The sequence below is a fragment of the Haliotis asinina genome, chromosome 5 (genome assembly GCF_037392515.1).
Source record: "Haliotis asinina isolate JCU_RB_2024 chromosome 5, JCU_Hal_asi_v2, whole genome shotgun sequence".
Lineage (NCBI taxonomy): Eukaryota > Metazoa > Mollusca > Gastropoda > Lepetellida > Haliotidae > Haliotis > Haliotis asinina.
Window position 1 is genome coordinate 51,519,795 of NC_090284.1, and position 24,993 is coordinate 51,544,787.

Sequence of the window (24,993 nt, forward strand, 5' to 3'; positions counted from 1 at the left end):
TATACCAGATGTACGTATGCACTGCATATATCAGATGCAACCTTCATAAAGGGAAACTGTTGATACATATAACACGTTTACATAGATGTCAGTGCCAAGAATTAATACGAAACCGTCGACGCATGGTAATTACCGTCAGAAATTCTTTATCCAGACCAGGGATAATCTACAACAATCCGTATATTGTCTTCCTGTCTAGATGAATAAACGGACGCGATGATATGTATAGTTAGGCATGTTTAATATATCTTCAGAAGACGGGTGTGAAATTATGTACATTGCCGCTCAGTCTATTCATATTCATGTTATTGCTGCTGTGTTACTCTGTACGTGGCATATTATTTAATATTCATAAAATATTTAGTGTTTTTGTTGATTTGCTTGTTTTACGTTGCAGTCAATAATAGTCCTCAACGGCCTATAAGCAATGAAAATGTAGACCAGAAAGTGTCTGATGTTGAAGACAACGCTGCACGTTGTCACGGTACCATGATTCGCAATCAACCCACAATTATGTACCTAACCTGTCACCCCGGTCTGTTCGGAGACCATACCGACAAGCCTATTAGGTCGCTGGGTAGACTAATATCTTTTCTCTGAAATGAACATATTTTACGGAATAAAATCGGTTCCATGAAAAATGTAAGGGAAAAGGAGCCTTGAGACTTGTTCATATTCAACCCAAAACTGTGGAAATTTAGACTTGCCACATAGTCTCTGACTTTCCTGTATATATTTGTTTCAGGGTCTGCATGACTGACTAGTCGCCGGGGTACATATATTTTTACAGAAACGAACAAGTTTATTTAAACTGAAAAGGAAATCTAGTGAGATTGGAGAGTCCTGACGAAATCTAGACTTGCTTCATGTAGAGCTTTAGCACTGCATGGTTAGGCATGCAGAAAAGACGTTATGCGGTTCAGAGACTGTAAGACAGACAAGGGTACGTGTCCCAACAGGGATTTCCCATGGGTATCGTAGTTCGTAAATAGCAGCAATGCGTGTGAGATGAAGAATCCTCTTTGAAAGAGGTCATGCAGTGGCTGCCTCAAACAGGCCTTATTACGTCATTATAATGATATGTGATGGAGCTTGCCCCACTATAGGCTGTAAGGGTCGAGTAAACGTGGGAACTTATGGTGTGTGTGTGTGTGTGTGTGTGTGTGTGTGTGTGTGTGTGTGTGTGTGTGTGTGTGTGTGTGTGTGTGTGTGTGTGTGTGTGTGTGTGTGTGTGTGTGTGTGTGTGTGTGTGTGTGTGTGTGTGTGTGTGTGTGTGTGTGTGTGTGTGTGTTATTCTCGGGCGGTTGGATAGTCAAGTGGTTAAAGCGTTGACTAGTCATATCGAAGGGCCGGGTTCGATTATTAGCATGGGTATAATTTGTGTAGACCGTGTCTAGAGTCAACCACCCCGATATAGCTAACACGACGTAAATCCATACTCACGACCTGATGGTTTTACCCATTCGACTCGGTTTCGCCTAGGTTATTCTGCAAGCAGTCGTATCGTAGTGTAGCTGAAATATCGTTGACTCTGGAGACAGTAATGCCTATAACTTAGGCACCTTATACCTGTGAAGATCCAAGGTAGGATAGGTCGACAGCAACCCATGCTTGCCACAAAAGGCGACTATGCTTGTCGTAAGATGTGACTAACGGGATCCGGTGGTCAGGCTCGCTGACATGGTTGACACATGTCATCGGTTCCCTATTGCGCAGATCGATGCTCATGTTGTTGATCACTGGGATGTGTGGTCCCAGATCGCCGTTATCTAGTTCTAATGTTGCTGAGTGCGGAACATACAGTTCATGAGTTCATTCCATATAGCTGGAACATTGCTGAATGTCTCGTAAAACTAAACTAACTCACCCCCTCTCCTTGTAACTTAGTACGTCAAGTTAGATTTAGAACCCGAAGAAGAAGACAGAAATATCTAAATGATAAGCAATGCAATGATTAATCAAGCAAGCTGTAGCGGCTCAAAGTAGAGGGCAACATATATGCATAAACAGACATAAATCAACTAAAATGAATGCTTTCCACTTCAAGTTAACTTTAGTTATAATAGAGCTGGTGTCCACCATACAAGTACTACTAACATGGGGGTGGGGGTGGGGTGGGGTGGGAGGTGGGGGTGATGCCGGTTTAGACAGGTTTCATTGCAAAGGGATTGTCTTCGTCTCATTTATCTAATCCGTAGTCGATGCAAAATTGGCAACAGACAGAAACTTTATGATGTATGATGTCATCTGACAAAATTAATACAGTGACGTCACTGCATTTGACAATATCGATTCATGGGCAACATTGCTGTTTTACATCTAATTGGAGTCGGGTATGTGCCTATTGAGCCGTATACAAGAGAGGTTTGTTGGTTTAAATAATCTATTTATTGCAGTGATACATGTTAATCACATAGCGATCTGTGACAGATATGCCCCCAGGACTATTCATTCACATATTATGTGTTTGTTGTCTCCCGTAACATAATGGTGGCGTCAAAACGATTTAATTGTTATTCATACTATTCATTTGTCTAAAAACATGAAGCTGCCGAAGACTTGAAATTGAATTCATTGCCAAAGCAACTTTCTGGTTGCATAGTCGTAGTTTCATATACCGAGACAATAAACATTCATAAATAATGTCATCCACTGCCAATGAAAGGATAAACAACCATTCTGTTAGTCTGCCAAACAAACCGGGAAGCAAACTGGCTTCAGGGTCTGTATGACAGATTACCAGAGTGATTATGTATCCATCCGTTCAATGAACAGAATGGCTCCTTTGCATCATATATTACTTTTTCCTATGGACCCTTTTTCTGTAAAATATGTTCATTTCAGAGACTAGTTGTCTACCATTCTGTTTATTGACGCAGTATTTGCTAGAAACAGCCATCGTATATATGTTCCCTTTGAGGGTGAACAATTGGTAATCACTCAGTTGTGACTGAAGACTCTTTCTACGTGGATAGATCAGAGGTGTGGTATTTGTTATTCAAAGTAAAATATAATTCTACGACGAGCGGCCCGAGATCGACCCCTGATACACTGAATGCTGGTACTAATAAGATTTTGTCACAGGTGGCTTGCATGTGTGCGCATGTATACGTCACAATAAAGTGTTTGGGAGTACAATTAGTTGGGCGTGTTTGTATTATCGAATCAGCTGATTTACGAACAGCATATATACTGGTTGTATATAAGTAATATGTCGATGACCAACATAGCTGACTCGGGGAAAATATACCATTAAAAATAGGTGATATTTCATTTTGAGGGGACATTTTGCGTCTATCCGGATATACCACTAGCCAGTGCCAATTGCATATAAGAAAAAAGTAATGCGTATCCTCATAGATGAAACATTTCATCATCCGTTTCCCCCTTGGCTTTTTCATTTGCATTTTCTTAAACTTGCAAATCGAATATCCCCTACCTTTTTTGAATGGTATATAATTTGAAATAGGAAACATTAAACAAGACAGGTTCAAACTAAATCAATATAAAATACAAAAATGTTCATTGAAAAAAAGTGACAAACGCAGAAACAAATTTATGCGACATATTTATCATCTAAATGAACTGATGATCTGAAAGGCATTTACCAAAAAACAGTTAATTAATACCCACCACCAAAACAAGCAAAACAAACACAACCCACCCACCCCCACCCCACGTTTCGAGAATAAGGACCCAGGCCACAAACAGCCAGAATTGTACAGAACTTCCTCGAAGCAAACAGCGTTATCCTGTTGCTGTGGATACCATGGCAGTTCCCAAGAGATGTTCCTATTAGAACACCTCAGGGATGCCATGGATGGACACCGAAAACATCTTCCAGATCACCGTCAGGAAGTGACTAAAGTCCCCAAGAAGAATGGCGGCATGTCCTTCGTCTTTCGTCACCGAGCCAAATAGCTTTTGCATGTAGCTTTAGCCAGAGGTTGCCACTCACGCTATTAAGGTGACGTGACATTGAACTTGAGAGATTTTAGAAGTGTGTGCCTATTGTCCATTACTTTCAAAGCTTGTTTTTGTCATCCCACCTCTGTTCGGGCACCTGCCTCGTCAATCTGGGAGACTATTTGACTGTCACTTTAAATGTTGATTTCGATCCGCTTTTGATTTTTTGTTCAGATTTTTTACATCTATGCTTTGTAGTTTCAAAACTAGATTAGTAGATGTGATAAAATTTCTCTTGACTGTGAGTTAAATAAAAGAGTATCAAAGTATCACAATAGCAGGCATATATGGGAGATAGTATTGTACGGCGTCTCTTAGATTGACATTTAATGACAATTCGTGTGTTGTTTTTGTAACCCTGTTTCTTGTGACCCATCATCGCTCTATCTCCCATTGTCTACAAAGTATGACCAGTCTGAAATGCTGCAGTGAGTTATTGTCCTGTATCTGGGGTGTCGCACATCCCCATATTAAACAAGATTCAGTGGTGGATACAGCTACTTATACACCGGTCCCCGCTACAGTTATGTACACTAAGTACACGCAGACTGAAGCTGATCTCCGGTAAAGTCACTTGCGACGTAAATGCGTCAGCAAGGCGCAAATACATTCCTACTCACGAGACGCCCACAAAGGTCCAATGCGATCGCATTAATTGAGGCGGTGGTTTTATGTCCTTTAAAACAATGTATCTTTTCGATAACAGTTTTAGCACAATATTCGTTCATTGGTTTTCCAACATCCCTGGTATTACATCAGACGATTGATACAAATGTACGTTTTGTTGGTTGTTCAAGCCCTACTCCGCAATATTGCAGCTGTATGATGTGGACTTGTAGTAGTGAGTGAGTTTAAACGTAGATTATATGTTACGTCGCGGTAAACGTAGCTTGTATGTTGTATTTACTGAGTTAGTGTCGCGGTAAACGTAGCTTGTATGTTGTATTTACTGAGTTAGTGTCACGGTAAACGTAGCTTGTATGTTGTATTTACTGAGTTAGTGTCACGGTAAACGTAGCTTGTATGTTGTATTTACAGAGTTAGTGTCGCGGTAAACGTAGCTTGTATGTTGTATTTACAGAGTTAGTGTCGCGGTAAACGTAGCTTGTATGTTGTATATGCAAGTTAGTGTCATTGTACACTCAGCGTGTATGTTGTATACGTTTGTGCAGAGTAATGGTATGAGAACATGAAGCGGAAATATACATGCATCGCCTTGTCCTAGTTCGGGTGATCATTCTCCCGTGACAATGAACGTTATATCACGAGAGTAACCAATTACGCAAGGAAAGGAATAACAAGAGCATCTTAGTATCACTTCGACTCTAACTATTCTATATCGAGAGACTTTAAACAAAACGTGATATGGAATCAAATGACGAGTGCGCAAGAAAATGAGACACTGCTTCTTTGAAGTCTTAAAAATTAATTTAATAACGACATTTTCTTTTGTGAAGGAATGGTACAACCTCGGTAATATCCGCCTTTGTGTGATGGAGTAACACGAAATTTTAGATTATAAGGAAATATCAAGGGTGGTTGTACAGCCCTGCTAAGCTCAGTGGTTCTGTTATTGATAAAATCATTAAATCCCAAGAGCAGGAAACTTCTCGTCTCGTTGGCGTTGTCACTCGTTTCCATGCCAACGAGAAATCGCCACGCGAAAAACGCCGTCAAAGTCTTCCAGTTTCTATGCAGTGCCTTGAGAGATTGCAATTTTCATTTTTACTGAAATTGCAAAACGATGAACGGACAGGCTGGGAGATTATGACCGTTTTTCCTATTCATGCGTTTCGGGGAAAAGCAGCGCCCTACGAATTCTGGAACCACATCAAATGTATTAAAAGCCGGGATTTAAAAATGGACGACTCGTGGACGACAGCAACTGTTGATCTTGAATATACTTTATGTAAACATGCTCCACTATGGCATAAATACCGCCATCGAAGCGTCTACCCTAATATTTTTCTTCTCTCGTATATTGCCGCGACAAATATACTGCCACAAAAGTCTATACTATAGCCATGTTATAAATCAGCAAAGATAATGTGACAGCTATCACTGGCGTGACTGTGTCGAAGCGATGCATCAAGTAGTAGTTTTCGCCAAATTTGCCAATTTCTGTCAAAAATCAATAATCTCAGGCTTATTTAGCCGTGAACTACAGTTCCTAGATCCTTGCATGTCGCATTGGCTCTGAAAATTGTCAATAATATGAACTGCGAGTTGGAAAAGATAACCTTGTGAGAAGCATAGTCTCTCTGATTAATTTTGGACTGCTTTGATGGTTGGGTTAGCGAGCGAAGGGTAAGTGGTCGACGACAGAACTGCTGAGGTATCAGTTCTAATTAGCCGGACGGATTTGACAATGACCACACGGTGGAAACTATCTGTTCTGGGAAAATAACTGGGAAAACTAATTTCCTTGAAGGTGTAATCGGTTTGTATTATATTTAATAATATATGTTTCAGTGAACGGCAATCTTGATTTGAACACTGGTTAGACCTACATTCAGCAAGGAGTCTTACGGAATAATTGTTAGAACGTCTAATGGTGGAGAGGCGTAAATTGGTGGTTATCTTGGGTACATGTTTCAAGACAAAGCGTATGTTGATGAATCGGTGCCAGTGTCATGAATTTGTATATCTGCACTGGGGATGGTGGCATAAAATTGTACATTACACAACCCAGAAGTATTATTTACCATTTTGGGTTTATTGTTTTTGATAATGTGATGGAGTTGAATGGTGATGTTGAATGATGGGTGTGGACTACAATTTGTGGTTAGGTTGGTATGGAAATGTTAAGCGTTGAATGTGTGGGGTGGAACGGACGGGGATGGTGGTGGAGTTCGATGTGGGTGGAGGGTTATATGGTCTGGACAGTGGCGTGTTCATTGGGGTGGACCTCTGGATGGTCTGGATATATATATTGTAGGGTGTTCGATGTGGATGAGATAACTGAATGTTGGTTATCTTGTCCTATGGATGTACAATGTGAGGCTTCGATGGGTGTGGGCTGGGTGTTGAGTGTGAAATGTTGGGGTGTGTTACGCTCGGGATTGTTGGGTGTTGGGTGGATAGGCATTGTAAGGCTTTTTGTGTCTTATGGATTCTGGGGTGTTACGTTGTTGTGGTGTAAGCGGCATTGTCTTCATGCTGATTGGTGTGGATCTTATGGTGTTGGAAGTTATCTATGTGGTGTTGAATGGGTTTGGATTGTTGGGTGGGTGTGGTATTTGCGTGGATTGTGGGGGGCGATACATGCGGCATTGGACGGCAATGAACCGTTAGATGTGGGTTGTGGGGTGTGGGATCAACTTCAAACATTTGGAGAGGGGTGCTTGATGTAGAGTGTTGGATTCGGGGTGTTGTTGTTGGTGGTGGTTGTGGTGGGGTGGTTGGGGTGTGCGATATTGCTATAATACTGTCGGAAATGGAACAAAAGCCCTGCAGTTTATGAAGTTGATATGTGAAAGACAGAAATATCTGTTAAACTAAGTTCGGCCTACCAGTTCCAGTGGTAGGGAGGTAGAAAACGTCAAAAAAGGATTTTGCTGAGGAGTGATTGTGCAGGAACGAGTAATGCAGATCCTACCCCACACACCCACCTCTCAAGTTGAACAGAACATGGGTTTATGCATATTAGTGTGCGATGAAGTTGTATGAATTTCTTTAAATGTGCATTTTGAAATTAAACTTAGCTTAATTTTAAGGCTTAAACTAGTAAGGACGGAGTCTCACTGTCGCTATAAAAAGAAACAGGTAGGAGGGGTCGTCACAAAAGCAAAACCAGGACAGGTGAAGCAGACGACGGTTAGGGTCGGCTGGGGGAAAGAGATATCAGCTAATAGGGTAATTAAACTATGGAAGTACATGGCATGTCATAACAATTTTAAAACAGTATCCAGTCCTGTCGATCTCCGGGTGACCATGCCACCTATATATTTGGAGACATTTAATACGATGCTTTTCTACTGGTGTCGGGTATCATACTCTTTTACATGTATGAACATGAACTGGTTAATCAATAGATGAGACATATTCAACACACATGAAAAAGCACAAAGTATCTTTGAGATGGCCCCCTGTGCCAGAAGGCAGCGCATTTCATGTTAGGTGACGTGACGGTCCGTCATCATACCAGGTTGGGCAACCTACTTGCCATCCATAGTCTGATCTGTTGTTTTCAGAAGCTAGTATTTTTTTCTACGTTTTACCCGCTTTTCTTGATAACCGCTTACGCATCCCACTGACCCAGTTAGGCCGAAAAGGGTTATTTCGACATATGCTATATGCAGTTGAATAAACGTTAGGGATACAGAGTAACAGTCTAACATTTTTTTTCGATTTCCGACAGTACTTTAGTATATTCACTGCGTAGTGTAAAACCTCACTCACTCACTCACTGGGATCGAGTCCTGGCTATTTCATACGTAAAACAATGGCCGTTTGTATTGCATGTGTGGTGAAAAGCTAACAGGCAAGTCAAAACAACCATTGAGATAAGTTCCCTTTTTGAGCCAGGGTCCGATTCCCACTACAGTATGAGTAGAACATACTAATGACATCATTAGTGGAGTAGTCAAGTAGTTAAAGCGTTCGCCGAAGACTCTGGTTCGAGTGCCCATGTGGGTACTCTGTGTAAAGTCCATTTCTTCTAGACCGTCGAGAAACTGTTGGGTTTGTGCTAAGACTCTCACCTACTCATGACCAAAGCCATGAATAATGACGAAAGAAGCGCGAGACCTCACAGTGCCCGTATCTCTTTATTTACAGAGTCTAGCCCTCCATACAATGCTAAAACCTTAAATGAAGCAAGTTTGGATTCTGGGTCTCCCATCACACTGGGGTTCTCTTTCAATTTAAATGTGATTATTTTTGTCTGCGAAAATTACATATATTCAGAGGTTAAGCGTTAGTCTACGAGAAAGCCAACGCTCCATGTCACTGGTTGGACTCCTCCAACTCGACAGAACTGAAGGCCGCCCAGTCTGTGTTTGTGATGTTGTGATGTGTAACGATATTCACAGATTGCATCAGATATTATTTCTTATCCTGGAAGGCAGATGGAGAGCTTGCAGATGCATTGAATCTTTTGTTATTTCTAAACCAGAATAAGTAGGCCTGGAGGCCTTGAATATACGGAACAAACAGCTCGCATCTCTTCAATCAATACCGACATGTTTCATCTAAACGGAACCTCCCGCGTCAGTCACCTGCATTGTGACACTCGAAGCGTTGTATCGCCACCATCGGATGGCCAAGAAGTCAACAACCAACACGGTGACCTGTGTAATTCTACACCGGCTTATCCTTTATAATGACATGGTAATTGTTTTCATCGATTTCGATCATGCCAATATGGTTTGGCAGAGAAATATGACATGCGATTAAGTCCGCTTTCCATTTTCTGTTCAGCACAGGAAACGCGACGCCATCCAGTTATTTAAACACGCCATCTAGTTGCTGAAACGTCTTCTCGGACATTTAGCTACCACAGATTTCAGTCGCGTTATAAAGGACGCTATACTATAAGAAAGCGATATCATCGACAGAAATTGTTTCGCTTGAACATCTGAGACCATGACGCACAAAGTGATTCATTCAAATGCTGGCGTGAGATCTGGCGATGATTCTTTTTCGAGAAGACATGTAATTTTCCAGGTGCTTCCATTCCCTGATTGGTCCCAATGATACGTCTCAAGTCTTCAGGACATGTTCCTTGTTATGCCTCTGAATTCAGACAATAGTTATTTGGGGCAAGAAACAAACAATATGGGTGCCTTCGGTGAGAGGCTTCATGGCATTTTTTTAATATGCAGATAGACGTATCATTACATCCTTATTTCCTTTAGTAAATATATATTTTAAACGTCAAATGGTAACGTTGATAGACATTCAAAAATAGAACAAAATCATTAAGACTAATTTTAAGACGTATCATTAAAACATGTTTTAAACGTCAAATGGTAAAGTTGATAGAAAGATAAAAATAGAATAAAATCATAAATCATGTGCCGGTGGGACGTATTTTTAATTCAGGCTAAGGGGGTCTTTGTGCATTTTATGCGTCACACTAACTGTCGTTTGCATAGTGATCCCGTATTGTGTCATGTCAGTTTTCAATGGTACAGGCATATACCTACAGTCCGTATGTAAATCCATGATCCTTAAGTTATCAATGGTAGAGGCATATACCTCGAGTCCATATGAAAATCTGTGATGCTTAAGTTATCAAAGGTACACGCATATACCTTAAGTCCATATGAAAACCTATGATCCTTAAATTATCACTGGTACACACATATACCTAATGGTACATGCATAAAGTCCATATGAAAATCAATGATCCTTAACTTATCAAAGGTACAAACATAAACCTATGGTCCATATGAAAATCTATGATCCTTAAGTTACCAGTGGTACACACGTATACCTAATTTACCTAATTGTACAGGCACATACATATAGCCCATATGAAAATCTATGATCCTTAAGTTACCAATGGTACACACATATGCCTAATTTACCTAACTGTACAGGCACATACATATAGCCCATATGAAAATCTATGATCCTTAAGTTACCAATGGTACACACATTTGGCTAAATTACCCTAACTGTACAGGCACATACATATAGCCCATATGAAAATCTATGATCCTTAAGTTACCAATAGTACACACATTTGGCTAATTTACCTAATTGTACAGGCACATACATATAGCCCATATGAAAATCTATGATCCATAAGTTATCAATAGTACACACATATGAAAATCTACGATCTTTTGGGTATTAATGGTACAAGGTTATGTCAGTGGGACCAAGGTTATCTATAGTGTACACATATACCCATTGTCTATATGAAAATCCTTGGTCCTTAGGTTATCAAAAGCCATGATCCTTCAGTTATCAATGACACATGCATATACCCATTGTCCATATGAAAATCCATGGTCCCATTTTTTCTATTTGTTGATGCCTGTTCCCTATGTAAATGCTGTGTCCTCAAGTTTTTATAAGGTTTAAAAACAGAATCTGCCAGTGAGCATCGCTATCATCCCGAGGTCCAAGTCCATAAGTTACCTCTGTTCCACAAGGTGGATGCAAGAAACTAGAGGATGGACATGCAGTGCCATGTTTTGCATCAAACAGGTATAATAATGAAAAAGACCCAACCCCATAAGATCTGCATTTGCTACCATGAATTGCTGAAGGGTCAGAGAGGATGAAACATGCAAAGGAAATCTCAGATAAACAAAATAATACCAGGTAGAGATGATCCTGATATGTCTTGGTTCAGTCATTTGGCTTCAGTCATTAGTTTATCAGATGGTATCTGGCTGATTGATAAGGACTGAAGAGTCTACTGATAGTCATGTTTTTGTAAACATAAACTGACTTCTCTGCCAGAACTTTTGCTGTCCAAGAATAACCTGCACATCAGTCTGGTTATATATCTACTTATTAGGCCAACACACTGATGTTGAAGCACTGCAATAGTTAAATCCTATTACATACATGGCACACATAACCATTAGAAGCATCAGGTTCTAATGAAACAAGTGCTTGCCACAATTATGGCAATGTCTACCGTCGCTAAAGAACAATGAAATATTGATAACATTGACCTTGAAAATAAAGTTGAGGTGTCGAGGTGTCTACATAGTCCCCAATGTAGGCTGTCACCAAATTTGAAGATATTGGGTACAATAGTTCATGAGATATCGCATTAACAAGAATCTGAAAAGTTGCCAAAGTGTCATCGTGTCCTTGAAAATAAGCTCAAGGTCATCAAAACTGACTGGTGTCTGTGTAATCCCATAATATGGGCTGTCACCAATTTTGAAGATAATGGGTAAAATAGTTCATAAGATATCACTTCAACAAGAAAGGGGATGTACGTATGTACGTAGTCCCCAGCTCCGAGTTGCGTCAAGCGACAAAAAGGACAAGCATGCTGTACACAGGAACAATGAAAAGCATGTTGTACTGGGGATCCATGACAACCAAGTGGTGCTGGGGACCCATCACAACCAAGAGGTACTGGGGACCAATGGCAAACATATTGTCCTTGGAACAATGACTTGCAAGTGTTGGTGACAGATGATACGCAAGTTGTACTTCGGACCCATGACAATTAAGAGGAACTGGGGACCCATGACAAGCATGTTGTACCAGGGACCCATGAGAAACAAGTGGTACCGGGGACCCATGACAAACAAGTGGTACTGGGGCCCCAGGACAACCAAGAGGCACTGGGGATCCATGGCAGCCAAGTGATGCTGGGGACCCATCACAACCAAGTTGTGCCGGGGGACCCATGGCAAACATATTGTACTTGGAACAATGACATGCAAGTAGTACTGGGGACCCAAGACAAGAAAGTGGTGCTTCGGACCCTTGACAAGCAAGTGGTACTGAGGAATCATGAGATGCAGGTGGTACTTAGGATCCATGGCAACAACGTGGTGTTGGGGAACCATGGCAACCAAGAGGTACTGGGAACCTATGACAAACAAGTGGTGCTGGGGACCTATGGCAACCAAATGGTGCTGGGGGCCCATAGCAAGCAAGAACCCATGACAACCAAGTGGTAATGGGGACCTACGGCAACCAAATGGTGCTGGGGCCATTGCAAGCAAGAGGTATTGGGGACTTGGAACAGTGACATGTAAGTGGTACTTGGGATCCATGACATGCAAGTGGTACTGGGGATCCAAGACAAGCAAGAGGTACTGATTACCCAAGACAAGGAAGAGGTACGGAGGACCCAAGACAAGAAAGAGGTACGGAGGACCCAAGACAAGGAAGAGACACTGAGGACGCAATACAAGGAAGAGGTATACAGGACCCAAGACAATCAAGAACACTGAGTGAGTGAGTGAGTGAGTGAGTGAGTGAGTTAGTTTTATGCCAGTTTTACCACAGCAATATCACATACCGGCTGACACTAGTAATGGGCGCATAGTGCTAATTACCTGGCTCCCATCCCTCACCTGGCTATAGTGCTAATTACTTGGCTCCCATCTCTCACCTGGCTATAGTGCTATTTACCTGGCTCCCATTTCTCACCTGGCTATAGTGCTAATTACCTGGCTCCCATCTCTCACCTGGCTATAGTGCTAATTACCTCCTGGGAGGAGGATTTGAGGAAATGCTCAGTTGGTGGCATTAGTGACATTTGTAGCAATGTGAAAGACATTGATATTATTTGAATTCATTTGGACAGAGACCATATAATAGATTATACGGTTTCTGATTTGGAATGTGCAGGACACTGCAGGTAAAATCTGGAGCAGACAAACCAACTTTCACAACAGAAAACATCAACCAGAAATGAAGAAAATAACTTTTAGTGTCTTTTGATGTCAAACAGAAAATCATTCAAGCGTCAACTAAACACAATGAATGGAGCACTTCAATACAGACAGAAATCTCAAAGATGTGCCAGTTATAATTCAATATTGAAAGCTACACATTAAGACAATCTGACAACGGATCTTTCTGCCACCATCGTTATTGAATTGTTGACTTTACAGGCAGTTAACATTTGGCAGCGTTTGCTACAATTGCATTACCATTGGTTCATCATGGCAAAATCTAGTTATCTGTCCAATTATGTGTCAGAGTTGAGTGCACTCTGTTATCTGAAGCACTTTAATTATACTGCTGTGACTTTCTTGAAATAACTAGAAGCTTCTCTTCCTGCTCATCAAATTACTGGATATGTTTGGTGTCGAGGGATGGGATGGGTAAGGAGTTGAAATAAAATAAATTAATACATCTTCATACCGTCTACCAGTCTTCTAATGTCTTCACATGAAGCCAGGTCGTGATTTCTCAAAACAAACTTATGTTTTGCTCAAATTTCAAACTGAAATTTGAAAAAGCTGAATTTTTAACTCAGCAGCATTTTGAAGATAAAAATGCTCAATTAATTAATTATTATTATTACACTTAATTATTCTATTCACCAAACTCAAATTGCCCACTATGTTTCAGGTTAATATTGATTTTACTTCATCCTGGGAAATACATTTTCTCAAATTTGCGTAAAAACTCAAACTTAAGTCAAATCTCAGACTTTAGTTTGTTTTGAAAAAATCAGAGCCAGGTTGTGTGACTGGATTAAAGGGAAATAACTCTTGCCACACATGGTGACAGGTCTTACTAACATAATTGGAAAATGTTCTCAATAATTTACTGTACCTGAAAAAGGGGACTCAAGTCATTTAACATGACATACATTTCATTTGAAAAAAAAGAACACCTCCAAGATACTAATTATGTACCTTTGAATCAGAAATACTTTTCCGAAAAATTGTTCAGGATCCTGCAAATTTTGAATAATTGTTTTCTAATAAGGGAAACGTTATTCATGTCAGATAATAAATGACTTAAAATATATGAAATGAATGAAAAATAATTACTTTTTGCAGTAATTTATAATACTCTTTGCATTTCACAATTTACACTTTTGTTTTCATTTTACAGAGATACAAGCCACTACTCTTTAGTTACTTGTCATTCTTAATCCATTTTCCATAATTAAACTGACAGATTTGCTTAGTCAAGTGAATAAGAAAACAGAGAAATGGTAAAATTGTCTCTTTCAGAGTATGATAATATCAAACAGGATCTGAACATCAAAGCAAACTATAACATTAAAGACTTTTTACCAGTAGAATATTTTGCATTTTTGTTTTTTTTATGAGGCAGAAGTAATATTTTCTCATTATTTAATTACATACAAATGTTCAATCTTAAACATGAAATTCTTAAATGGTCACGGGTGAGAACATTCAGAGCAATTTCATGCTGTTTTGAACAGTATTTCAGCTGTGATAAAGTGATGAAGATTGATGAAAGCCAGAAGTTACAGCTTTGATGCCTTGCGACATCTTATCTCGAGACATCAAAGGGGAACAACTCTGCATAGTAAGGGAACCAACTCTGCAACCCTCAGCTTCCTTGGACATCCACACGAACAATTTTGTCTGTACATTTTTGCATGTAAATTTGTTTACATTTCTTCTATCAACAAATGAAACAATCAAATGGAAAATACTATTTTCTAAACAACGATGCATTATATCTTGTCATTAAACTTCACAACAGCAATGATGGTTGTTTTTCTTTAACTAAAATTTACATTGGGAAAAGACAATAATGTCTCAGATCATTGCTGTAGTTATACTATTGAGTAACCAATATACATGGATTATTTACACTGTACATAATATACATTACACATGGATTTGTTAAAACAGAAACCAATCTACTTTTTGACAATTTGTATGACATCTTCATGATTCATGATGTGATTCAGTCCAACTCTCTGAGGACTGTATTTGACGCTTGTGCCCTGAAACATTGGTTATTTAATTAAAATCGAATTTCATTAGCCTTGTATAAATCATATATACAACAGATGCATGAGTTAGGAAATGGAGATAACTTATGGTATTGTTATTCCTTCAAAATTGTAGCATTTGACCAATATGTATCTATGAAAGTAATACTCAAGGAATACAAATGTTCATATAGGTTGTTCCCTGTTCCAGTACTTATGAAAATAATCATAACAAACTCTTTTGCAGTTTCAGACACATACATATTACAGTATTACAGTAAGGAGTGAGTGAGTGAGTGAGTGAGTGAGTTTCACACACTGTACCCATGTGGGGAATTGAACCTGGGTCATGACGACCGAATGCTTTAACCACTAGGCTATGCCACCGCCCCACAGTTGTAAGGAACTAACATGACTTCACATTTCACTTTACATGGCAATGGAAAATAAATATTCATATTTTCTTACCCAAACAAGAGCATATTTGAACACCTCTGTTATACTTCTGTGAACTGCATGACACTGAAATTGAAGAAACACCAACATATATACCCAAGCTCCAAGTCCACATCAACAAAACATTTTCACTTCCTGAACTTTTATCAGCACACCTCATTTGTGTTAGGGCTTATTTCTATAAAAAGATACAGACTAAAGTAAATGCTATGGTGACTGATTATTCCAATTGCGAATAAGTCATTGAAAGAACTTGTTTAATACACTGACTGCCTCTCATGAGTATTCTCGTAGTACGAAATTCTGGTTCTGGTTATCTTGTTGCTACATTAGTGGTATTTTAAAACAAGTTGTTTCACATGTTAGCAAGAAACAAGAAAAAGGCACAAGAAATAAACATCTGACATTCTTTGTTACCCCTAGGAGACGACTGCCTTGTGTGGCCGTTTGCCAACATGTGAAACTTGTTTTACAATACCACTGATGTCGCTATGAGATAACTCAAAGTGGGAAACTGGGCCAGACAATATGGTCCATAAATAATCTGGACCAGACAATCCAGTGAAAGAAAGCATGAGCATCGATCTATGCAAATGAGTTATGATGACATGTCAGCGAGCCTAACCACCTTAGCATGGGTTGCTGAAGATCAATTCTAACCTGGATCTTCAAAGATAGCTACAACAAGGAAGACAAGGAAGTTTTTCTCACCACATGTTCTACTGTGCAGCCTCGACGTAAAACCAGTCCACCATCAAAGTCAGGTTTCTCTGAAAACACATAAATGAATGTTATTCAAAGAGACAGATAGTCAACATACCCTGAAAAAATGTTGCTTGACATATCCTGCCTTTACAAGAAGGGGCAACATTTGCTGGCCACGAATATCAGATAATGACAATCAGTATATATAAGCTGTGGTGCTGACCTTGACCTACCTCCCCGTCTCTTTAGCGCAGATGCTAAGGAAGGTCAGGTAACAACACACACACAAATACACATACAGATTTCATAGATTTAATTCTTATTTACTCTGAAGAGACAAAATACACCCAGACTAATCTTATCCCTTTTGTAGTGAACTTATTGACGGCCAGGTAAAACCGCTCCCAGACGTCCCCTCAATCTCCATGGCACTATCCAGAAGGCAGCTTGGCAAAAAGACATCCAGACTTACCTCCCTTTTTCTCAGTCTGGATCGTGATAAGAGCCAGGTAAGAAGACATCTAGACTTACCTCCCTCCTTCTTTGTATAGACCCTGATGAGACCTAGGTAAAAACATCAAAACTTACTTCCCTTTTTCTCTGCATAGACTGTGATGAGAGCCAGGTAAAAGGACATCCAGACTTACCTCCTCTCTTCTTTGTATAGACCCTGATGAGAGCCAGGTAATGCCATGTCATCTCCAGCAGGTAGTCCAAGTTCAGCTTCATATTACAACTGTGAAGCACAAAAGAAACATTTCACAACTACACGTCACAAACTGGACATCCATACAGTTGCCTCTTATAGAGAGCTTTCTACGAGAGATATCACGAGTTGCTTACTTTAGCATATCAATCAATCATTTCACTAAACAATTAACCATGCACACTTAGTCAGTCAAAGAACACTGTATCTTCAAACACCACAACATCAACGGCAGAATGCACTACGCAGTTAGTTGGTGAAAACAAGAAAGACAATGCTATATGTGCTACTAAAGGTGTGAACTAACCTCATCACTAGCGAGTTAGGTTGCCTGGCAAGCCTGTCTACCTCCTCTATGGAGATCTGATCAATCTTGTTGTATACCTGCCAGGTGGGTAACAAACAATGCTTTAAAAACAATCTGGTATATCTAACATGTACTGTAGATTTATATTTACTCTAGTTTATCTATAACCCTGAAAGATACAGGCTACATTTGAAACATTTTCTCCATAATCACAGGGATGGTCTCTGTCTTGATGATTATCCAAAAAGCTTGTGTTTCTACTTAAATTCAATCTCACTTATATTGTATGTTTCACACCCATAGGCTATTTCGCAGTGTGAACATTTAAGGATGGACTTCAGGCCAAGTGAACTCTTGAACCAGGAAAGCAAGAGAGAAGCAATATGGCAGACAACTTACTCATCTTCGAAACACGATAGAGACAAGGGATTCTGGTTTCCACATTAGAAAACTGAAAGACATGCTGTGGTGCTGTTTGGGAATGTTGGGGTTGATGGACATAATGGCATCAATAACTCAACAGGTGAACTAGTGAGGTTATATCTATGTCCATCAGACTAGGTGCCCATTGTTCTCAGAGTAAAACATATGATTAATATCAGATTAACTGAAAAACTGTTGCTACATTAGACATTATTATCAGTATTATGATCATATTACTTCCGTTTTTTGTTTAAAGGATCACAACTTACATATAAACATGGCAGGTACACTCGGTTGCCCAAGATGACGTCCACAAACTCATCTGATGTGCAGTCATCACGGAAGAGGACTTCACAGTTAAATATTTCTGTTACAATGTTAAGGGATTAAAGGATGAGCGAATGAATTGGATTAATGTGGATTGTTTGTGTTTGTGGCTACTACTCTGTACAGGCAGGGCAATAAGAGGCACCACTCTGAAACATCTTTTGCTGTGATGAAGCCAAGAATTGACCACCTGCTCTCTGGTCATACACACTATTTACTTCACAACAGATAACCAAGTGAGTTTTTAACAATGTTGCAGCTATATCATAGTTGGTTAAAGTAAAAGAAAAGCAATGCAATGCACTTGGTAAAAACAAAAAGTAGATATTAGCAAATGTTTTTTTTTGTTTGGTTTGTTGCTTAATGCGGCATTGAGCAACAAACTACATCAAGTGGTTGACATCATGAGCATCAATCTCTACATTTCACTTTCCTACGATAGTTGGTTTGCTGGGTTGCTATTTAACCCTGCACTTAACAATATTCCAGCTATATGGCAGAGATCTGTAAATAATCGAGTCTGGAAAAGGACAAGCCAATGACTGACAGCATGAGCGGCTGGGACACCATGACATGCATCAACCAAGTCAGCGAGCCTGACCACCTGTTCCGCTAAGTCACCTCTTACGACAAGCATGGGTTGCATGAATCTTCGCAGATCTATCAATGATTGAGAATGAGAGTATGTTTTACAAGGCATGTCAGTTAAACGTGGAAGGACAACCAGGCCCAAAGTTATCAGAAGAAACTTAAGTTTTACTTAAATTTCAAACTGTGTTTGACAAACTGAAACAGATGAAATTTAACCTCGCCTGCATTTTTAAAATAGCAAATCCCAAACAACATAGGTAATATATTCACAAAACTCAAACTGTCTACTATCTTTTATTTAAATATCAATTTCAGTACATTCTCGGAAATGTATTTTCTCAAAATTGAGTAAAAACTCGGACTTCAGTTTGATTAAGAAATTGGGGCCTGAAGTGATGCAGGTATAGACCACCATACTACAAGCACACCAGTGGTATTCGCAATCCAAGAGTTCTGATAAAGCTATTCTTTACGATGGTGCCTTAGTTATGTGTCATCAGGGGGTGACAAGGATACTGTATTCATGGAGAATCATCGAGACCATCTTCTCATTACACTTTGTCATCGTCACCATTGAGTTGAAAGACATACCACCACCCTTTTTTTGCTGAAATGAAATAATCCTAATCATGCATTTCTAATGTTGAATTATCAAAAAGAGACTGCATGTACATAGCTTCAGCCAGCAAAGTCATGCTGACTGACACATATCAGAGGGTACCTGATCCAGAATATGAGTTGTACCACTTAGTTGATGCCTCCATTGCTGTGGGAAGGTCACAGACTGGTGATTGGGTGCTGAGAAAGTAATTCCAAAACCCAGATAAGTGGGTGAGTTTAGTTTTAAGCCACACTCAGCAATATTCCAGCTATATGGCAGCTGTCTGTAAATGATCAAGTCTGAACCAGATAATCCAATGATCAACAGCATGAACATTGACCTGTGAGTTGGGAACCAATGACATGTGTCCACTAAGACCACTAGATCCTGTAACTTGCCTCTTATGACGAGCATGATCACCTTATGGCAAGCATGGGTTGCTGAGGGCCTATTCTACCCCGTACCTTCATGGGTCAAATCCCAGATGAGGCTCCAGTAGCAGAAATTGAACCTAATGAAGAAAGTGTTATCCTAAATAGTACATATGCCATATTTCTATTCTTTCTAAAAGGCATTGCCTATTCATTTATTGAAAACATCCTAAAACGTGCATTTCTTAAATGCTTAAGTAACTGCTACATTTCTTCAAAGAAATCACAGTCTGCAGTTGTTTTGCTGAACTGATTATCAATGAAGTTGATTTTGTTTGTTGCCACACTTGGTAGTGTTCCAGATATTTGATGGCGGTCCTTAAATAAACCAGAAAATGTTTGTTCATTTGATGGCTAATGCCACAATCAGCAAAATTCCAGTCTGGATCAGACAACCCAGGTCATAACAGTATAAATATCAATCTGTCCACCTGGGATACGATTATGTGTCAACCAAGTCAGCAAGTATGATCCAGATGGCACCCTCTCATTGGTTGCATAAGACTTATTCTAAAGCGGACCTTCATAGTTGAAAACAGGCAATAAACCAAATTAACCAGCCTGATCACCTCATCAATTTAGTTGGTTTTAACACTGACTGCACAAGACAAAATCAAAACTTGAGTAAGAGTGATTTTAAGCTGCTTTAGTAGCCATTCGTTTCATAGCAGGGGGACATCAGAAATGGGCTTTATACACTGTATTCATGTTGGGAATCACATCTGGGTGTTGGGTGCGACGAACAAACTGGTGATACTCTGCCCTGTGTAGCCAGAACTTACCTTAAAATATATATTGGGTTTGCCTTTGTTTAATCGAATGCCAACACTTTCCAACTCTTTCTCCAAAAGTTCTCTGTAAAGAAATTGAAACCAAACGATTCTAAAGTGTTGGATCTTATGTTTCTTGCTTGAAAAATGTTTCAGGAATCAAGAATGTTATCAAAATAGAATTCTTTGCAACATCTGCTGTCTGCCGCAAAGAAAACCAAAAAAACACCACAATCACAACAGTCTGCTTGACAGCAAGGGATCATGGGAGGAAAACAGCTTATCAATGGCAGCCAAGACTAATAATTTATAATAATTCAGAAACATGAGATCCTTAAGTTGTTTTGATTAGTATATAACGGCAAATTGTCTTAAGCTGGCTGGGAAACGGGGAAGGGCAGAGTGACTTTAGGTTATCTGAATGTTAAAGAATGCTAGTGAACGCAGTGTTTCAACGTGACTTGAATGTGTTTCGTACCTCTGGTATTCCCTCTTTGTTGCATCCAGCATCATGATTACTAGATCAGCTGTGCGGGCCACTGCAATAACCTGCCGACCTCGACCCTTGCCTGACAACAAATTGTCATTTGGAATACCAGTTATCCTTGGCAACGAATATCCTAGTGTGATACAACATATATTGTAATTTAATTACCAGATATCAATCTTGACCTTTGGCAAAACAGATTCCACTTGGCATGAAAGGCAAAAGAGAGCTAAAATATAATGATGGGATGCCTAATGATAATCGATGAGACAAGGTGTCGCAGGATGAAATTCCAAAGCTATCTATCATAAAATTTGAATGAATATTTTTGAAAATATTCAGGACATTACATAGTCTGAAAACCTGCCTATATGGCAGACTGACAGTGTCACGTTTGTTCAAGCTTAACAAGATGGTAGGAACAATCAACACAACACATCACCAACCTTGTGCAGCGCCCTCTATGATTCCAGGTAAATCGAGCAGCTGAATATTGGCACCATTGTACTGAAACATAAGGTGAAGTAGAGCAGGCAGTGGGCATAAATGCTGCTATACATGAGGACACATCTGTTCAAATATTGTTTTGGATGGGAGGAAATATGATAAAGAAGGTGTGAGTGAGTGAAAAATAGAATGCGAGTGGTGAGTGATTGAGTGAGTATGGTTTTATGCCACTTTTAACAATATTCCATCAATATCTTGCTTAAGAACACCAGAAATAGGCTTCAAGCATTGTTCCAATGAGGGAAGTGAACCATGTGGGAACTGAGTTTTCAGCCTCATGAGCGAACACTTTAACCACTAGGCTACCATACCACTTGGGACTACCTCTGTGAACCATTCCTAGAATCTGTACTTTACCTGTAAAGTGTAATCCCAAATATAACATATGGTACACCTGTTACACCTGTCTTGTGACACTTTTATGAAACAGTTCAAACTACCATTTCCACTCTCCAGTATCCAACATTCAATTCCCAGGCAGGGCTCAATTTAAGATGTTAACCTACCTGCCCCAGGTGCAACCTACAAAAACCCACCTAGTTGCAATAGCCAAATTCCAGTTGTACTGTTTTACTATAATATGTGATGAAAGAAATTTCTATTTAATTATTTAGATGTTTTATTCAGAAGTTCACCCACTTCAAAATTGACTTGCACCTGGTGCAAGTTAGCTTGATAACTAGGTTGCACTTTGTAATGTTGGGTTGCACCAGGGCAAGTAACAAGGCACTAAATCAAACCCTGCATGGGCTTGTTTTACATTCTGGGGATGGGGAAAAATTAAATATGGACAGTTCAATCATAAGCATTATGAAGGACAATGAATCAAATACAGAAATGAGAATGACATGCATCAGTCCTAATAAGTTACCTCTATCACACCAGGGATACAGGTGAGAGTGGTGAACTCATAGTTGGCTGATTCACTGTGGGTGGAAGTCAGTGTATTCAGCAGGGTGGACTGAAAAACGCACATTTTACTCATCATAAAAATCATCATCAAAAATGCATTTAAAAGTTATCAAAAAGTGAATAGTGAGAAGTTCACACTGTAATGGCTTTCCACACCATCACATCTAAGGATAAAGCTGTAATCACTTAAGTCTTAAAACTCAAAAATAACTATGCATCTATTTTTTAAAGAAACAACTAACTTTATGGATAGTAATGGACTGATGATTTTGATTATGAACAAACCTTGCCAACAGATGGAAAACCTATTAGAGCCACTCGGGCATCACCAGATTTCATCACATCAAAACCTTCTCCCTGAAATGGAAAACATCAGGAAATGAAAAGCAAAACAGTAATGAATATGTGAGGATCACTCATCACAAATCTGTAATGACACAAGGTGAAGTATCAGTATCGAAGTGCATAGCGTTGGTGAGACCAGAAGCAATGGACTCCTATGAAATTAGCTGGATTACATAAGAAGTATCACATATATTCAAACACTGAAGGAAATGATCAAATGCAATATTTTGTGTATTCCTCTAAAAATAACTAGAAAATGTTCTGAAGAACTTTTATTCTTAAAAGATTTACACTGTAAAGGGTGTTACATGGGTGAACCTGACTTTTACTATAATAAATAGTCAACAAATACTCCTACTTTTAAAAATGAACACTATATCACGTGCAGAATTTCTATGGTAAATAAGAAAAACAATTTAAGCATTTTTCACAAATTTGTACATGTATTCTCTATCTGTAAGTGTAACATACAGCTAACTGTCAATGGTTACAAAACGTTGCCATGGTCTACCTTAGCTCCGGCCTTCCCTTGTGGTTCTAGCAGCTGCTGTCTGTACTTGGCAAGTTTGGCTTTCAGCAGACCAAGATGGTACTCAGTGGCTGGAAGTTAACACAGCATCAGAAGCTAATGGAGCAAAATCATTTGCAAGAGTGAGTGTATGAGTTAAGGTTTACGCCACACTCAGCAAATATTCCAGCTATATGGCAGCAGTCTGGACTAGACAATCCAGTGATCAACAACATGTACCTGTGCACAAATTGAAAACTTAACTAGTGTTCGTTAGAGATTTATTCTGGCTTGCCATGGAATATGGCAGTTGTGCCTTGTGCTCCAGGCTATTCTCATTTTTCTCAAATTCTCATTATGGTACCGGTAAACAACATTTATCTCAGAAAGTTGAGTTTTTCTTATCTAAAAAAGGGGACACCATACTAAACAAAATTTGGTTTGTGTTATAAAAAGACACTTAATTAACTAAGTTAATTGTTTCCTCAAATACATGCATGTTCAGTAACTGTCAAACAAAATACAAATGCCCTATTGGCATTCTGGATCCTTGACATTGTGTTATCTGAAGCAACTAACGCACCTTGGCTGCATGAAACCAAGTTTGTCAGGCTTCAAATGACAGTTTTTATCTCATGTTTATATGGGATACTTGAAGAAACAAAATATTGCATCTAAACACAAGGTTTTCAAAGACAGTCCAAAGAAATTTTGTTGTCATACATATACATGAATGTCCATTAAACGTCAAATGGGAGGTGGCAAGATACAATTGTTAGACTGGTAGAAATATGATACATGATTACAAAAAGGGCTGCCAAGAAAAATACACATCCTCCAATTATGTTTTTTGGTGGTCTTAAGAACTGTTGCTAACATTAGTCATGCTAATTGCCTTCTGATGCTTATCTGCACTAATTCATTAAAACTTATACATTTGGCATCTAACCACAAGGACATAAGGTATTGCATGATAAGTCAAAGCCGATTTGTCTACATATCAGGAGGATATAAAAAGTCATGGCTGCAATCTTAGGCTATCATGGAAAGCACTGATCATAATGATCAGTGTATCGGAAATAATAAAAAAACCCATCCCTCGTAACTGTAATATGTGACAGCTTAAGTTTAGAGTGTACCTTCGATCAATGTATGTTATTAATCATGTTTACAGTAATAAATGCATAGCCACGTTCCTCGTGGTCGAAAACTGAACACTCATCATGCACTTCCATATATACCTTTGTTTTTCTGAGTCCGGGCAATTTCCTTCTCAATTTCTGATATCTTCTCTAGGATACCCATATTGCTCTTCGGGCGTTGCTTGTACAGACACAGATAAATATGTTGTGTGTTTGCTCTTGGAGTTGAATAAATAGTTTTATTTCCCACGTGCGACGTCAGCTGTCAATCTGGAAAACACACGCTAGGCGATTGTCGTAAAATCATTTTAGCCAATCAGATTTAGAAAATATCAAACGATAAAACTAAGTGTATCCTTAATAGTATCCGTAAATACGTAGGAATATCATAAACAAACTTTAACTGGTGAAGTAAGAGGTTCCGTGGAGATTTAGTATGTATATTAC

At 39.2% G+C, this 24,993-nt stretch overlaps 1 protein-coding gene across 1 annotated transcript; it reads right to left on the reverse strand.

The window, feature by feature from the left end:
* Nucleotides 1–13,312: 13,312 nt before the first annotated feature.
* On the reverse strand, nucleotides 13,313–24,840 carry LOC137284739 (developmentally-regulated GTP-binding protein 2-like). Its single transcript, XM_067816670.1, has 14 exons — nucleotides 24,646–24,840; nucleotides 23,408–23,496; nucleotides 22,837–22,908; nucleotides 22,511–22,600; nucleotides 21,579–21,639; nucleotides 21,124–21,214; nucleotides 20,658–20,730; nucleotides 19,360–19,450; nucleotides 18,195–18,292; nucleotides 17,503–17,579; nucleotides 17,137–17,225; nucleotides 16,496–16,554; nucleotides 15,797–15,850; nucleotides 13,313–15,340 (listed from the first exon to the last, which is right to left on the reverse strand). The coding sequence occupies exons 1-14, from the start codon at nucleotides 24,707–24,709 to the stop codon at nucleotides 15,254–15,256; spliced, it is 1,095 nt and encodes a 364-aa protein (XP_067672771.1). The 5' UTR covers nucleotides 24,710–24,840; the 3' UTR covers nucleotides 13,313–15,253.
* Between the last annotated feature and the right edge of the window lie 153 nt (nucleotides 24,841–24,993).